The 17,340-nt window shown below is 45.8% G+C and overlaps 1 protein-coding gene across 1 annotated transcript in view; it reads left to right on the forward strand.

The window, feature by feature from the left end:
* HPS4 (HPS4 biogenesis of lysosomal organelles complex 3 subunit 2) overlaps window positions 1-17,340 on the forward strand; it is a 97,199-nt gene that overhangs the window by 64,149 nt on the left and 15,710 nt on the right. The window contains exons 9-11 of the mRNA XM_068246323.1: window positions 11,502-11,532; window positions 12,761-12,857; window positions 16,916-17,335. Coding sequence (XP_068102424.1) covers window positions 11,502-11,532; window positions 12,761-12,857; window positions 16,916-17,335 — 548 coding nt within the window. The remainder of the gene's footprint in view (window positions 1-11,501; window positions 11,533-12,760; window positions 12,858-16,915; window positions 17,336-17,340) is intronic.

Genomic DNA, 17,340 nt, shown 5'->3' on the forward strand with positions numbered 1-17,340 from the left:
TGTTCTGTTATTAAACAAATGATTTGTGTCTTTGTGCTTTGATATGACTTCATCCTTCTGTGAGCTAATTAATCCCATCACTGCCATTTGTACATCCAGCCTTTGAGATGTGGTCTGTGTGGTGGAAATTATGAAGCTAATTGTGCTGCACCAAAGAGCTATGTGCAGTGATTAGATTGTGAACCCCTCTGAAGGGACAGTGACATGACTTGATCAATGTACTATTAAAGTGCTGAGGAAAATGTCTTTGCTGTATAATTGCATAATTATATTACACATAAAGTGGGCCATGCACTGTGTGCCCTTTTTTAACAGATTAGACGCTTGATTTAATAAGACATATTGATTAACCAATTTTGACTTATAAAAGTAAGTAAATAAAAAAAAAATCAGACAATGGTTGGGAGGCAATATTTTTAAATCAATAACCATTGAATGTGGCATGGTAGATCACGGGCATTTGATGGACGCATTGCTTTGTATTACTTCAGGCAGCACTAAGGTAGATATAGGTGTACGCGAGGAAGCGGCGCAGTAGACTTGGGCGCAGGGTACAGCCGGTATGGCTTATTCTGCTCCTGCACAAATTCCCATTGATGTTAAATACTATTCCCCCTCCAGGCCGCCATGGATGGTGGTGAATGAAATAATTCGGCTTCCAGCAATTGTTTGGAGGCCGAATTATAGTGTTTTATATGTAACTTTAGCTCCGTCTTTTGACGGCGCTGACGTTACTCACTGCTGCGCCCAAGTCTCCTGCGCTGGAATATAAGTGTTCGATAGTGGTATCCTTCTCAAAGGGATCAGTGGGAGCACAGTCACAGAAGACACAGGTTAGTGTGATCAGTGGGAGCAAAGTCACAGAGAACACAGCACAATATGATCAGAGTCCTCTGACTGTGCTCCCACTAATCATATTGTGCCGTGTTCCCTGTGACTGTGCTCCCACTGATCATACTGAGCTGTGTCCTCTGTGACTGTGCTCCCACTGATCATACTGAGCTGTGTCCTCTGTGACTGTGCTCCCACTGATCATACTGACAGTGGGAGCACAGTCACATAGGACACAGCTCAGTATGATCAGTGGGAGCACAGTCACTGAGGACACAGCTCAGTATGATCAGTGGGAGCACAGTCACATAGGACACAGCTCAGTATGATCAGTGGGAGCACAGTCACAGAGGACACAGCTCAGTATGATCCCACTGATCATATTGTGCTGTGTTCTCTGTGACTTTGCTCCCACTGATCACACTAACCTGTGTCCGCTGTGACTGTGCTCCCACTGATCATACTGAGCTGTGTCCTCTGTGATTGTGCTCCCACTGATCATACTGAGCTGTGTCCTCTGTGACTGTGCTCCCACTGATCACACTAAGCTGTGTCCGCTGTGACTGTGCTCCCACTGATCATACTGAGCTGTGTCCTCTGTGACTGTGCTCCCACTGATCACACTAACCTGTGTCCTCTGTGACTGTGCTCCCACTGATCATACTGAGCTGTGTCCTCTGTGATTGTGCTCCCACTGATCATACTGAGCCGTGCCCTTTGTGATCCCACTGATCATATTGTGCCGAGTTCTCTGTGACTGTGCTCCCACTGATCACACTAAGCTGTGTTCTCTGTGACTGTGCTCCCACTGATCATACTGAGCTGTGTCCTCTGTGATTGTGCTCCCACTGATCATACTGAGCTGTGTCCTCTGTGACTGTGCTCCCACTGATCACACTAACCTGTGTCCTCTGTGACTGTGCTCCCACTGATCATATTGAGCCGTGTTCCCTGTAACTGTGCTCCCACTGATCATACTGAGCTGTGTCCTCTGTGACTGTGCTCTCACTGATTATACTGAGCTGTGTCCTCTGTGACTGTGCTCCCACTGATCATACTGAGCTGTGTCCTCTGTGACTGTGCTCCCACTGATCATACTGATCTGTGTCCTCTGTGACTGTGCTCCCACTGATCATACTGAGCTGTGTCCTCTGTGATTGTGCTCCCACTGATCATACTGAGCCGTGCCCTTTGTGACTGTGCTCCCACTGATCATACTGAGCTGTGTCCTCTGTGACTGTGCTCTCACTGATTATACTGAGCTGTGTCCTCTGTGACTGTGCTCCTAGTGATCATACTGAGCTGTGTCCTCCGTGACTGTGCTCCCACTGATCATACTGATCTGTGTCCTCTGTGACTGTGCTCCCACTGATCATACTGAGCTGTGTCCTCTGTGACTGTGCTCCCACTGATCATACTGAGCCGTGTCCTCTGTGACTGTGCTCCCACTGATCATACTGAGCCGTGCCCTTTGACTGTGCTCCCACTGATCATACTGAGCCGTGTGCTCTGTGACTGTGCTCCCACTGATCATATTGATCCATGTTCCCTGTAACTGTGCTCCCACTGATCATACTGAGCTGTGTCCTCTGTGACTGTGCTCTCACTGATTATACTGAGCTGTGTCCTCTGTGATTTTGCTCCCACTGATCATACTGAGCCGTGCCCTTTGTGACTGTGCTCCCACTGATCATACTGAGCTGTGTCCTCTGTGACTGTGCTCTCACTGATTATACTGAGCTGTGTCCTCCGTGTGCTCCCACTGATCATACTGATCTGTGTCCTCTGTGACTGTGCTCCCACTGATCATACTGAGCCGTGTGCTCTGTGACTGTGCTCCCACTGATCATACTGAGCCGTGTGCTCTGTGACTGTGCTCCCACTGATCATACAGAGCCGTGTGCTCTGTGATTGTGCTCCCACTGATCATACTGAGCTGTGTCCTCTGACTGTGCTCCCACTGATCATACTGAGCCGTGCGCTTTGTGACTGTGCTCCCACTGATCATACTGAGCCGTGCGCTTTGTGACTGTGCTCCCACTGATCATACTGAGCCGTGTGCTCTGCGACTGTGCTCCCACTGATCATACTGAGCTCTGCCCTTTGTGACTGTGCTCCCACTGATCATACTGAGCCGTGTGCTCTACGATTGTGCTCCTAGTGATCATACTGAGCTGTGTCCTCTGTGACTGTGCTCCCACTGATCATACTGAGCTATGTCCTCTGTGACTGTGCTCCCACTGATCATACTGAGCTATGTCCTCTGTGACTGTGCTCCCACTGATCATACTGAGCTGTGTCCTCTGTGACTGTGCTCCCACTGATCATACTGAGCCGTGTGCTCTGTGATTGTGCTCCCACTGATCATACTGAGCTGTGTCCTCTGTGACTGTGCTCCCACTGATCATACTGAGCCGTGCCCTTTGTGACTGTGCTCCCACTGATCATACTGAGCCGTGTGCTCTGCGACTGTGCTCCCACTGATCATACTGAGCTGTGTGCTCTGTGATTGTGTTCCCACTGATCATACTGAGCTGTGTCCTCTGTGACTGTGCTCCCACTGATCATACTGAGCTGTGTCCTCTGTGACTGTGCTCTCACTGATTATACTGAGCCGTGCCCTTTGTGATCCCACTGATCATATTGTGCCGAGTTCTCTGTGACTGTGCTCCCACTGATCACACTAAGCTGTGTTCTCTGTGATTGTGCTCCCACTGATCATACTGAGCTGTGTCCTCTGTGACTGTGCTCCCACTGATCATATTGAGCCGTGTTCCCTGTAACTGTGCTCCCACTGATCATACTGAGCTGTGTCCTCTGTGACTGTGCTCTCACTGATTATACTGAGCTGTGTCCTCTGTGACTGTGCTCCCACTGATCATACTGAGCTGTGTCCTCTGTGACTGTGCTCCCACTGATCATACTGATCTGTGTCCTCTGTGACTGTGCTCCCACTGATCATACTGAGCTGTGTCCTCTGTGATTGTGCTCCCACTGATTATACTGAGCTGTGTCCTCTGTGACTGTGCTCCCACTGATCATACTGATCTGTGTCCTCTGTGACTGTGCTCCCACTGATCATACTGATCTGTGTCCTCTGTGACTGTGCTCCCACTGATCATACTGAGCTGTGTCCTCTGTGATTGTGCTCCCACTGATCATACTGAGCTGTGTCCTCTGTGACTGTGCTCCCACTGATCATACTGATCTGTGTCCTCTGTGACTGTGCTCCCACTGATCATACTGAGCTGTGTCCTTTGTGACTGTGCTCCCACTGATCATACTGAGCTGTGTCCTTTGTGACTGTGCTCCCACTGATCATACTGAGCCGTGTGCTCTGTGATTGTGCTCCCACTGATCATACTGAGCTGTGTCCTCTGTGACTGTGCTCCCACTGATCATACTGAGCTGTGTCCTCTGTGACTGTGCTCTCACTGATTATACTGAGCTGTGTCCTCTGTGACTGTGCTCCTAGTGATCATACTGAGCTGTGTCCTCCGTGTTTGTGCTCCCACTGATCATACTGAGCTGTGTCCTCTGTGACTGTGCTCTCACTGATTATACTGAGCTGTGTCCTCTGTGACTGTGCTCCTAGTGATCATACTGAGCTGTGTCCTCTGTGACTGTGCTCCCACTGATCATACTGATCTGTGTCCTCTGTGACTGTGCTCCCACTGATCATACTGAGCTGTGTCCTTTGTGACTGTGCTCCCACTGATCATACTGAGCCGTGTGCTCTGTGATTGTGCTCCCACTGATCATACTGAGCTGTGTCCTCTGTGACTGTGCTCCCACTGATCATACTGAGCTGTGTCCTCTGTGACTGTGCTCTCACTGATTATACTGAGCTGTGTCCTCTGTGACTGTGCTCCTAGTGATCATACTGAGCTGTGTCCTCCGTGACTGTGCTCCCACTGATCATACTGAGCTGTGTCCTCTGTGACTGTGCTCTCACTGATTATACTGAGCTGTGTCCTCTGTGACTGTGCTCCTAGTGATCATACTGAGCTGTGTCCTCTGTGACTGTGCTCCCACTGATCATACTGAGCTGTGTCCTCTGTGACTGTGCTCCCACTGATCATACTGAGCTGTGTCCTTTGTGACTGTGCTCCCACTGATCATACTGAGCTGTGTCCTCTGTGATTGTGCTCCCACTGATCATACTGAGCTGTGTCCTATGTGACTGTGCTCCCACTGATCATACTGAGCTGTGTCCTCTGTGATTGTGCTCCCACTGATCATACTGAGCTGTGTCCTCTGTGACTGTGCTCCCACTGATCATACTGAGCTGTGTCCTCTGTGATTGTGCTCCTAGTGATCATACTAAGCTGTGTCCTCTGTGACTGTGCTCCTAGTGATCATACTGAGCTGTGTCCTCTGTGATTGTGCTCCTAGTGATCATACTGAGCTGTGTCCTCTGTGATTGTGCTCCTAGTGATCATACTAAGCTGTGTCCTCTGTGATTGTGCTCCCACTGATCATACTGAGCTGTGTCCTCTGTGATTGTGCTCCCACTGATCATACTGAGCTGTGTCCTCTGTGACTGTGCTCCTAGTGATCATACTGAGCTGTGTCCTCTGTGACTGTGCTCCCACTGATCATACTGAGCTGTGTCCTCTGTGATTGTGCTCCTAGTGATCATACTGAGCTGTGTCCTCTGTGACTGTGCTCCCACTGATCATACTGAGCTGTGTCCTCTGTGATTGTGCTCCCACTGATCATACTGAGCTGTGTCCTCTGTGACTGTGCTCCCACTGATCATACTGAGCTGTGTCCTCTGTGACTGTGCTCCCACTGATCATACTGAGCTGTGTCCTTTGTGACTGTGTTCCCACTGAGCATACCTGAGCCAAGTCGCATCACACTAGCATCAGTTTGTAGCTGTATAGACTTGTAGCCAGGTACACATCTCTGCAACAGGGTTACTGGTATGTCAAGTCTCTTGCCATTTGTCTTAATTACAAGAGCTGATGCAGACACCTCATTCATTTGTGCACACCTCTGTCAGTGCAAACAGGCTTCTGGACTCTCGAGATTTATTTTTTCATAGTCTACTTAATTACTGCTATAATGTACTTGTATAATCTGTGGTGTTATTTCTGCAATTCTTTCATCTGACGTATATATAAACCACAATAAATTCATGTATAGCAGAAAAGTGCAGTGATAAAGGAATATAGTAGAATTCATTACTGAATGGCTTCTTGTATCGATTCAGCAGTGGTAACCCAGGAATAACATGACAATAATGGCATAGTAGCCGACAGGAGGAAGCATTAGATAATGCTTCTTCCCCCTGACTTGCGCTAGTATCACTGTCTCCAGGATGATGACACCTATGCACCAGGGTTCAGCCAGTCATAACGCTTATTGCTGTTTTATAAATACAGAAAGCATTACTGAACCTATAGAGGAAAGCAGTAAGTTGGCAGTTAAGGGAACAGCACATTAAAGCTTCTCACTGCTGTGTTACAGCACTAACAGGACAAAAAGATAATGCAGTAATAAAAATGAGGGTAGTTTCATGAATTTTCCTCTATCCATTAACGGTATCTTGAATGATTGATTGGATCGGGTACCATAGGGCCTGGAAGCTACTTGAGCCCTTCCAAAAAATTGGCAATGAATGTCAATCAAGGGGAACCCACACTGGCGATTGCGATCTGCCCTGATCGAAATGGCAGATCCTGCAGCATTTTTACAGCAGATAGGAGCACTGCAAAATCACTTTTGAATTGTTTTTTCAAAAGTGATTTTTGCAGTGACTTTTGTGGGCAATTACGTATAAAACTACTTGCCTGCAATGCCTGGTCTCCTGACGTCCGGCTTGTAGCCCCGCACGCTAGCACAAGAGGTCATCTGCCCTTCTTTAATTGGAGGAATAGAAGGGCCTATGACCTCTTGTGCTAGAGGGCAGAGCTACGTGCTTGATGCCGGTGCAAATTAACTTCAGGAGGACCGCTATGTATTTTAAACTTGTATTTATGAAGCGCCAACATATTACTCAGCGCTGGTCAATAAATATGATACAAGGATGACAGACATAACAAAGTTATACAACATAGAACAAAGTTATACAAGTCAAATTGTACAAAATACATGATCATGCGATATGGGCTGGTTGGGTAGGCCCAGTAATAGAAGTATGAGGCTGTCATAGGACAGGAGCACACAATCCTGTAGATTACACTAGGGAAGGGAGGGCCCTGCCAGAGGTTTACAATCTAAAGGGGCAGGGTGGAAACACTAGGTGGGGCTGTGAAATAAATATTCAGTAGAGAGTTAAGGTCCGTACACACGCCGGACTTTAGGCAACGACGGGTCCGTCGTTGCCTCCCGCTGGGTGGGCGTGCCAGCGACAGTCCGGCGTGTGTACGCTCTGTCGTCAGACTGATACGGCTGTTTCTGAGCGATCCGCCCAGCGGATCGCTCAGGAACAGCCGTATCAGTCTGACGACAGAGCGTACACACGCCGGACTGTCGCTGGCACGCCCACCCAGCGGGAGGCAACGACGGACCCGTCGTTGCCTAAAGTCCGGCGTGTGTACGGACCTTTACTGTGTGGTAGGGGGTGGGTAGGCCATCTTAAAGTGGTGGGATTTGAGGGCTTGCTTGAATGTGTTGGAGGAAGCAAGTCTGATGGGCGGAGGTAGGGTGTTCCAGAGGATGGGGGCAGCTCTTGAGAAGTCCTGCAGGCGGACATGGGAGTGGGAAATGCATGGGGCGGTGAGGCAAAGGTCATTGGAGGATCGGAGGGGGCGACCTGGTGTATACCTGTGAACAAGCTCCGAGATGTAGGTAGGGCAGGTTTTGTGCACAGATTTGTACGCCAGGCATAGAATATTGAAACTTATCCTAAAACGGATAGGGAGCCAGTGCAGGGATTTACAGAGGGGAGATGTGGATCCGGAGCGGTGCAAAGAATGGATGAGTCTTGCAGCCTCGTTCATCACTTATTGATGGGGGCAGTGCGTTTCAAGGGGAGGCCAGAAAGGAGGGAGTTACAGTAATCAAGGTGGGCGAGGAGGGCATGGATGAGCAGTTTGGTCTTGTCCGAGGTTAGGAAGGTGCGAATCTTGGAGATATTACGGAGGTGGAAATTGCAGGATCTGATGATGTTTTGGATGTGGGGGATGAAGGAGAGGTCAGAGTCCAAGGTGACACCCAGTCAGCGGGCCTGGGAGGTAGGGCGACTGGTTGTGTTGTAGACACAACCATGCTTTAAAGACAAAAAAAATGCAATTGGAAGCGATGTACAATTTCCGGCAGCAGATTGTACAGCACTTTCAAACGCTGGTAAATCGGGTTGCTAATCAACCCGGATCACTTCACAAACAGCGATCCCTAGCGGGTCACAGGCCTTAATGAGGCTGATCGATGACCATCTGAATTAAGAAACTATTCTTTTAGTCTAAACGTATTGCTTACCATTTTCCCCTTGTTAATGGGCCGAAACAATTGTTTCCAATCAATGGCAATTGATTGGTTGGGAAATTGGATTGTTGATGGGCACCTTAAGTTTGGAGTCATGTGCCTTTTAAATCCAAAACTTTTGTCATTATTTTAGCAGTAGGTTATCACCTACCTCAGCAAAAATCAACTAATCCCCAAAAGGAGAGCATGCTGATGCCAATCCTTTGCCAGGTACACCACTCCTGCTAGTGTAAAGGGGGAAGAGGCACCCAGAGCAGATAAAATACGTTAAAAACAAATAAAATGAAAAAAGTGAGGTGGCTTACCTCAATGAAAAAAATTCACGTATTAATAGAATTTTATTGCACTGGCAACGCGTTTCGTGGGTGCATACCCACTTCTTCAGCAGATAGCAAATAGCCGTGCCTAATAGTGCTTGTAGCCACAAATAAGGCGCCTTATTTGTGGCTACAAGCACTATTAGGCACTGCTATTTGGCCTGAGGAAGTGGGTATGCACCCACGAAATGCGTTGCCAGTGCAATAAAATTCTATTAATACGTGAATTTGTCTTCATTGAGGTAAGCCACCTCACTTTTTTCATTTTATTTAACGTATTTTATCTGCTCTGGGCGCCTCTTCCCCCTTTATCTTGTGCCTTCACTCTCCTTTTGGAGGGGAATCAACCCTCTTTGACCAATTTAGGTCATTTGAGGTTTGCTTTTTATCAAGAGTGCGACCATCACTAGCTCCGTCTGGTCACCCGAGTGGAGTCGGGGTTATACATCTCCACCTGCTTCTAGTGGTCGGTTGCCCTTCTGCAACCCACCTTTGTGAGTATAATACATTCGCATATTTTACATACTTCTGGTACTGTGACATACTGCACCATTTGGGCTCCTGTTGTCTCTGTGTTTTCTTTCTGCAGGGTGCAATTTTTATTATCCCTACTTTTTGATCACTCCTGCTAGTGTTCATTGTTTCAAATGTGGCAATCATAAGTTGAATACATTCTCCTAACATTATATAGCTTCACTTGGAGGAGTGAGTTGGGACTGGCAAAGCACTGAATAACATATCTGCTGGTCAATGGGATCAGTTGCTACTAGCTTTGATATGCTGAACCCAAGTTGACTCCTCTGGGTGGGGCTGATTAGCAAATTAGGAGTATTTATTGCTCACCACAGTACTGGTAGTCAGCACTACTTTAGTGAGGAGTGTATTTAAACTGTGGCTCCTGTAATAATTAGTAATTGTTATTACCTTTGTGGCTATGCTCCTAGTGAAAATTCTGAATTATTGTCCCCATAATTATTCACCTTTACTGGGGCGTGGCTTTGAGACGAAGGCACGCGGATGTGTCTCGGGAGATATCCCTGCCATTTTCATCAGTTCTGCCATCCTGTATGCTACAGTTTTTCTTGAAATTACCCTTAACTTCGTTCAACAGCCTTGAGGATTCCCCTGGTACTAAACAAGACTCGTTGTGCTACGGAGGTGATGGCTAAACTCAAAAAGTTCCAGCAGGGCCAAGTTGGCGCTTGAGTAGGCACCTGCACCCTCCCTAAAACAGATCCTGGAGGCAGTTACTTTGTGCCAGGCCAGCCTAACCTTGATCACCTCCAAGCTAGAGGAGGTGAATACAGACTTCTCCCTCCTCCAGCAGTACATGCAAAATGATCCGTTGGTATTACACACCTGTCCAGTTACATAGTTTTTACCCTACAGTTTCCTCCTGCTGTTTCATTGGCTGTGGGGATGATTGGTCCTTGATTCCTATTTTTTGGCATTGTCCAATTGCTAGTATTTTCTGGGCTACCTGGCGTGTTCTGTTCCAGGATGTTTAAAATTCCTATCTCCCTCTCTGCCTCCTATGCCCACCCGTATTTACCTAATGACAATGTACCAGGTGCATTCCATGTATAAATACATGCTTTTGGCCACTTAGTGGAGTATTGCCTTCAAATTGAAGGCCACTGGCTTACACATTGACCTTGTCAAAAGACATTTAGATCTGATTATGTTAACGGATAGTCTTCTATATTAGTATAGAGAACCTGGATTGACATAATGCTATATGGGAGAAGTGATTGGCTTATAGGAGTATACAGCTGTAGGTCCTCCATCTCATCTCCCCCTTGCCAGGAAGGGGTCTTTCTCCTTGGAACCTGACCTACAGTTTGAGTCCCTATTTGGAGCTCTTATTTACACTATGTGTGGCAACTCGATTTTTCTGTGAAATGTGTCGATGGTATGAGAGGATCTGGCTGCTGGTATGGTTTCTATGTCTGGTTATGCTTTGCTGTTTATTTCAGTTAGTATTTATAAGATACTCATTGAGTCCTGGTTTGTTCCTCTGTGCTGTATTTAGGATGTCATTTGTATTTTTTATGTCATATGCATATATTACAGTGTTATCTGGTTATGCAATTTGATGTGCGTGTCTGTAACTTTTAATTCTCCTTAATAAACTTTAATACAAAAATATTCACCTTTACTATATGTATTGTATATATAGCAAATACATATTATGAAGCGTGTTACAGAGTACACTGAACAATATCCATTACTTGCTGTCCCTCAGAGGGCCCCCAGTCTGATGTACCTACCATTGATCTCTGTCCTCCTGATTTTCCCATGATGCTGTTGTGTTGCATGTGACTCTACACCCAGTAGTGTTCTGTCTCCTGTGACTGCATCCCCAGTGATAATACAGTGTCACATCCTATGTGATTGCACTCCCATTGAACATTCTGTAGGTCCCCTGGGTCTGTTCTCCCCCTGATAATACTGAGTTACGTCCTGTGTGAATAGGCTCCCATGATAACATTGTGACAATGGAAGCATACCCATAACTTGGGTAAACCTGCAGCATCCACTGTTGTTACATTGCCATTCAGTGAACTAAGGACTAGGTAAGCCTTGTTTTTACTGAAAGTGATTGCCGCAAACAATAACCATAAAATAAATTACATGAGACATAATGTGATGCTGACACGATGTTGATACAAAGCATTTGTGCATTTGAAGATGTTGTTGCCTAGTAGAGGCCATTATTGTTCTGACGTGATTCATTCCTCCATTATGTCATTTCAGTTTGCTCCACTGAAACAGTCATTGCGGTGTTTGAAATGTGACTCATGCACTGCCTGTTTCTTTTTTCATTATGTGCTGAATTGTGTGCTCTGCCTATAGAACATTGCTGAAAGATGTACATTACATATGCATTGACTGTAGGACTTTGTGTTCTCTCTTTAGTCATCACCAACAGACAGCCGTCAAGGTCACGGTAAGAAAGCTGATTTTTAAACTCAGTCTTGGGGATTTCTGTATTCCAAGGTAATGATCAATGTACTCCTCGAGATCAGCACCATGTGTGAATAAGCCTTGGAGTGTGCATTTATTAGAAATATGCTTTTTTTCTTATTTTCTATCCTACTAATGTGCTTTTGTAAAATGTGCTGCTCTGGAAAAAAAAATAAGAGACCACTGCAAAAATCAGTTTTTCAGGTTATGTTTTGTAGTTGCAAGTATTGAACTGAACAGCTTCGCCTTCAAACCTTTGACTTCAGCAGAGGGTATTCAGATATTTACGTCGGTATAGGGAAGCTTCTGGATCCTTCTCAGCCCTAATAGCACTTCCATTGCTGCCACAATACAGAGCTACAGAACAGATAAGTGTGGCACAACGTGGAGCATGGGAAGTTTGGAAAATACCTCTTTACTGGCCCTGCTTAACCCCAGCCCACATCATTTGAATTACAACCTGGGATGTTTGTATGGGCTCTGTTCGATGGCTGTGACTGGAGCCATTCAAATGGAAGGAGGAGTGGCACTTGCTCTGTCCACTCCATGCTCCCTGTTTGTCCGCATCACTGTATATCTGACAACCGTAAAGTGGACTCCTCTAAAGGCCCATACACACGTCGGATTTCCGTGAACGACGGGCCGTTTGAACGTCCCATCGTTCAGTCGTTCGCCCGCTAAATCGGGCGTGTGTACAGACTGTCGTTCGCTTGATAAGAGTGAGTTTGAGCGATCCGCCGGGCGTTCAAACGACCCGTCGTTCACGGAAATCCGACGTGTGTATGGGCCTTAAGTCTACAAAATATATAAAATCATGTAACATCTATAAAACTATTATGTATTATATGCTTAACTTAAAATAAAGAAGTACTGTATATATAGTCTATATAGGATTTCAGCCTGGCCATATAGAAAGCAGTGCAGTCTTAAGTTCTGTGACTAAAGTTACACATTAAAACTCTATTCTGCCAGCCATTATTGTGACACTTTTGTTGATGAATAAGTTAAGGGATGAATATGGTAATTGTCGTAGCCGTAGAATGCTTTTCCCAATTAATGTGCAGCGTGAAGGGTGTGAGTACATTTGTAGTACATGGCAAACATAATGTTTTTTCCCGAGCAGAGAGAGGTGCTGCTGTCTAGAGAATGTGCTGCTACAGTCTGATGTGCTAATATAATACCATTATTCAGTCTTAATTCCTTTACTATAGATACTTCCTCACCTCAGGATGTCTACATGATTCCAGTGTTTGTATTGGAGAAGGAAGCCACTGCTCTACGACAATATCCAGTTCAGTGGATGTCCAGGTACTGAACATGAAGCAGATTAAAGGGTTATCCCACCCAAAGCAGATCTTTAAATTGTGCTAAATTTAGGTGTTTAACGGTTCATCAGCTCATAATGTCACTGAGGAACTTTAGCCATGATTTAGATTGTGCTCTCCCTGTCTCATTGGGCCCCAGTGACAGAGTATTCGCAGTGAAAATCTTCCTTCATGCTGTGTAGTTACATTGGTGCTATAGATATGCATTTGCCTTTCAAAGGCGAACAATATTTACAAAAAATCAGGCAGACTGATCAGGCTGTTTCTGAATAGCTGTTTTACTTCGGAAACAGCCTTATCAGTCTGCCGACAGACTGTACACACGCTCTACTGTCACTGGAACGCCTGCCCAGCGGGAGGGTCTGATGGACCCGTCGTTCCTGCAAATAGAGCGTGTGTACGAACCTTTAGAAGCTTCCCTGCCAGCAGAGCTGGCCCTTCCAAACTTGTAGATAATGTTGTCTTGTGTTTAATTGTATCAAGTGAGGAATGTAAACAAAGCCTTCTCTGACACTGCCGGGTCTCTTTAGGTACGTACACATGCACTACTAAATGCAACGACTGGTCCGCCAGACCCTCCCGCTGGGTGGTCTTTAGCCGACAGTATGCGCATGAGTACGTGCTGTCGGCGAACTGATAAGGCTGTTTTTGAATCATCCGCAGAGTGGGAGAGTCCGGCAGACCCGTTGTTGCATTTAGTAGTGCGTGTGACGCACTACTATAGAGAACGACTGGTCCGTCAGACTCTCCCGCTGGGCGGTCGCTCTCCTGACAGTAGTGCGTGTGTACAGTCTGTCTGTGTACGCACCTTTAAAGACAGTGAGAGGATCAGAAAGCATCAGAAAGCATTTATGCTTAACCCTCTGGACGATACAATTATATCGCCCAGGAGGTGGCGCAGCACTATTTTTTTTTAATTTTTTTATTTTTTAAATCATGTAGCGAGCCCAGGGCTCGCTACATGATAGCCGCAGCGCAGCGGCATCCCCCCACCCACTCCGATCGCCTTCGGCGATCAGAGTAAGCAGGAAATCCCGTTCAGAACGGGATTTCCTGCTGGGCTTCCCCGGTCGCCATGGCGGCGGGGCGGGATGACGTCACCGACGTCATGGACGTCGTGACGTCAGAGGGAGTCCCGATCCACCCCTCAGCGCTGCCTGGCACTGATTGGCCAGGCTGCGCAAGGGGTCGGGTAGGGGGGGGGGGGCTGCGCGGCACGGCGAGCGGCGGCGGATCGGCGGCGAGCGGCGGCGATCGGAATGTACACGCACCTAGCAAAGTGCTAGCTGCGTGTAACAAAAAAAAATTATGCAAATCGGCCCACCAGGGCCTGAGAAATCCTCCTGCGCGATATACCCCGAGCTCAGCTCGGGATTATCGCTCAGGAGCTTAAGTTAGATGATGAATAAAGCAGTTATGAATAAAATGCAAAGTAAGCTCTAAGAGTAAAATAAGTGTACTTTGGGAACTTGTAAGATCTAAATAAATAATAACACTTATGCACAAAAGCAAATATGATAACTGTATGGCATATAAAAAGTAAGAAAACATGTTTTTATTGAATATTATGTCAGGGTTTTATACCGCTTTAATTCTTCTTGGCATTCCTCAGATTTTTAGTCCATTTTGACATGATGGCACCATGCAGTTGGCTCCGCGCACACCATGTCATGGCCATGCCAATTTACTCCTGGAGGGGCACAAATTTATGTGCCACTGGGAGCCACAAAAACTTATAGACTCTGAAGAGGATAAAAATTATTTTTACCAGGTAGTTAGGTTCAGGAGTATGAGGAGAGTTAAACCTCCTTATCCCTGCGGCAAAACGAGGGGTTTATATCCCCCAAATTCCAGGGCAAACATCCACGACTTTTGAAGTTGTGGATTTTGCTGCCTGGGGAGGCAGAGCTTAGCGCTTTACCTCTTGCCAGTCAATCTCTGTGTGGATCACCGCCCCTCCCCACCCCTTTCTGTGAAGGAAGACTAAGAGGGGTGGGGAAAGGCGGCAATTGACTTCAATAGAGGCATAGCTTACAGCAGAAAGCTCTGCCTCTTTCAGGAAGTGCTCCTCGGATTTTCCCCCGGGGATTTGGGGGGTCTAAAGCCCTCGTTTTGCTGCAGGGATGTGGTGGTTTACCTCTCCTCATACTACTGAAGCTAACTACCAGGTAAAAATAAAAAATTGTATTCGCTTCAGTCTCTCTTTAAGCAGCATCCCCTCTGCCAGTGTGAACCAGCTCTAATAAGATCCTGACCGTAGCCACATTCATTCGATATTCGTTTTATTACATGCTCGCAGTAGCAGACACAAGACCTTTTGATGCGTCTCCTTATGAGACTATGCACAGTCTGGGTTTAAACAGGTCCATAACAAACCCCTACAGGCATTTGGAGAATAAGAATGCCACTATGTTTGTGCAGCAACAGCATTCATCTTCAAGAGAGATAATTAAAACCTCATTTCCTGTGCAGTCATGGAAAAACTGATTTTTTTTTTTTTAAATTGAATTGTATTAATTTTCACAAGTGCGAGGTGTGGGCTACCAGAATACATGTTTTTGTGCTTAGTTAAAGTTCAAAATCAGTTACTCAGCTGAGTTACCCAGAGAGAACTTGAGTCTAATTTACAGCGGGGAAATTCCTTATGTTTTCTGATATTTGTTCATATCAGACAATATTTTGCAACCCACCAGTAGATTGAAATCGTCATCCATTCCTAAGCCTAAGGGCTGAACAATGAGCTATAACCACACAAGATTGTTTGGTGTTATCCTTGTCAATTGTGCCTACAATTCAAGGGATTTAATAAAACTTCAGCACAATAAAGAGGAAGTCTGTGTACAGTCTTCTCAGCAAATACATCCACCTTATGGGGCAATGTATACTTACATATGGCTGGTGAATCAAGGTGCTGTACGGTCTGGCAGTGACATCGGGTGGTTAGGCAGCCTACAGCTGCTTCACATCCTGCCAATTGTATGTCCACAGAGGTGTGCGCTAGAGTCTGGCAGAATGCAAAGCAAATCAATCTAAATATAAAGTATGCTTATTTCCCTTTAAACATATAATTACACCAAAGTTTTGAAATTGGTGTTTTAAATAGATCAAAAACACGAGTTTGCTATTCAAAAAAGCATCACATTTATTTTTGTACAAAATTCTTCAGGTTCATACAGATCGAGGAATAAAATGTAGCTAAACATGAGTCCCAAGTGATGGCCTGTCACATGTTTCGCGGTTAACAACCACTTCCTCAGAGGCACACAAAAAAACATTATACAGATTGTTGGAAAAACATAATACAAAATGTGATGTACATAGAATGCGAAAGAGCTGTTAGCTGCCCAGCTAGGCCCAGACGCCCCCACCTGCCTGTACACATGTAAGTGTACATTGCACAATAAAGTGGATTCATTTGTCGAGTAGGCTGTACAGACTTCTTACAGTCTGCTGAATAGACTGCTTTTACATGCACCCATCAAGTAGCACATCGAGACATCATGTGAACTGGTGGGGACTTATTTGGATCGGGTGTCTATTTATAACAGTCCTGCCTTGCTTAGCATTTTATGTGAATCTACTGCCCTGTGCACTTTGGATCCTCAGGGAGAAAAGCGCTTTACACATGTCTTGTTGTGGTATGCTGCAGCATTCCCTTTTTTTTATCTAATGTCATTTAATCAAACTTGCTTGCAATTTAAGCCCCCCCCCCCCCCTCCCCAACATGTCTGCTTGATCAACTTTTAATCAATTTTATTTTAGTAGTTGACGGGAAAGGTGATCTGACATATTAGAAAGTGTCTTCTGAGCACACGTGGTAGGTATGGTGGAAGACTGACAGCTCTGTAGTATTGTACTGTATTGAATGGTAAAATTCTGCCAGTTTGATAGATTCTTGGTTACATTTCTGCAAGTTGGTAGAATCAGTCAGTACTACCCAATTGATCGCTTGCCATATCAGCTTGTGAAGGGTATTCTGTTCAGCTGCGTTCAAATATTTCATACCAAATTCAATCTGGATTTGTTTGGTTTACCTTTTAGAATACCAAGCATTTCAAGGAGATCATCTAGCATGTCCCATAGCCTCAGTGAGGAAGCTCAGATCAATCAGTCACATGATTCAGAAGATTGTTTCCTAGAAGATGAGAAACCACGTAAAAGTGACTCTTCACTGACATTTGAGGACATTTCAGAGGAGCCATTTCTGCCGACTGTCGCAGGTGAACGAGAGCCCACTGACACAGTGCTCGTCGGTGATCATGCCCATGATGTCAAACAAACCTCTTCACCATTACTACACATACCTGTTGCAGGTAATGAAATCAAGCAAGAGTCTGCAAAAGTGGATGATCTTGAGAATGTCTTTGACAGTAGTCAGAAACTTCTTACACCAGTGGCTCCTGATGACCAAAAGAGGCCTTTCTTGGAAAGCGAATGTGATCTGAAGAATGATCGTTTGTCCATAG

Source organism: Hyperolius riggenbachi, chromosome 1 (assembly GCF_040937935.1).
Source record: "Hyperolius riggenbachi isolate aHypRig1 chromosome 1, aHypRig1.pri, whole genome shotgun sequence".
Classification (NCBI taxonomy): domain Eukaryota; kingdom Metazoa; phylum Chordata; class Amphibia; order Anura; family Hyperoliidae; genus Hyperolius; species Hyperolius riggenbachi.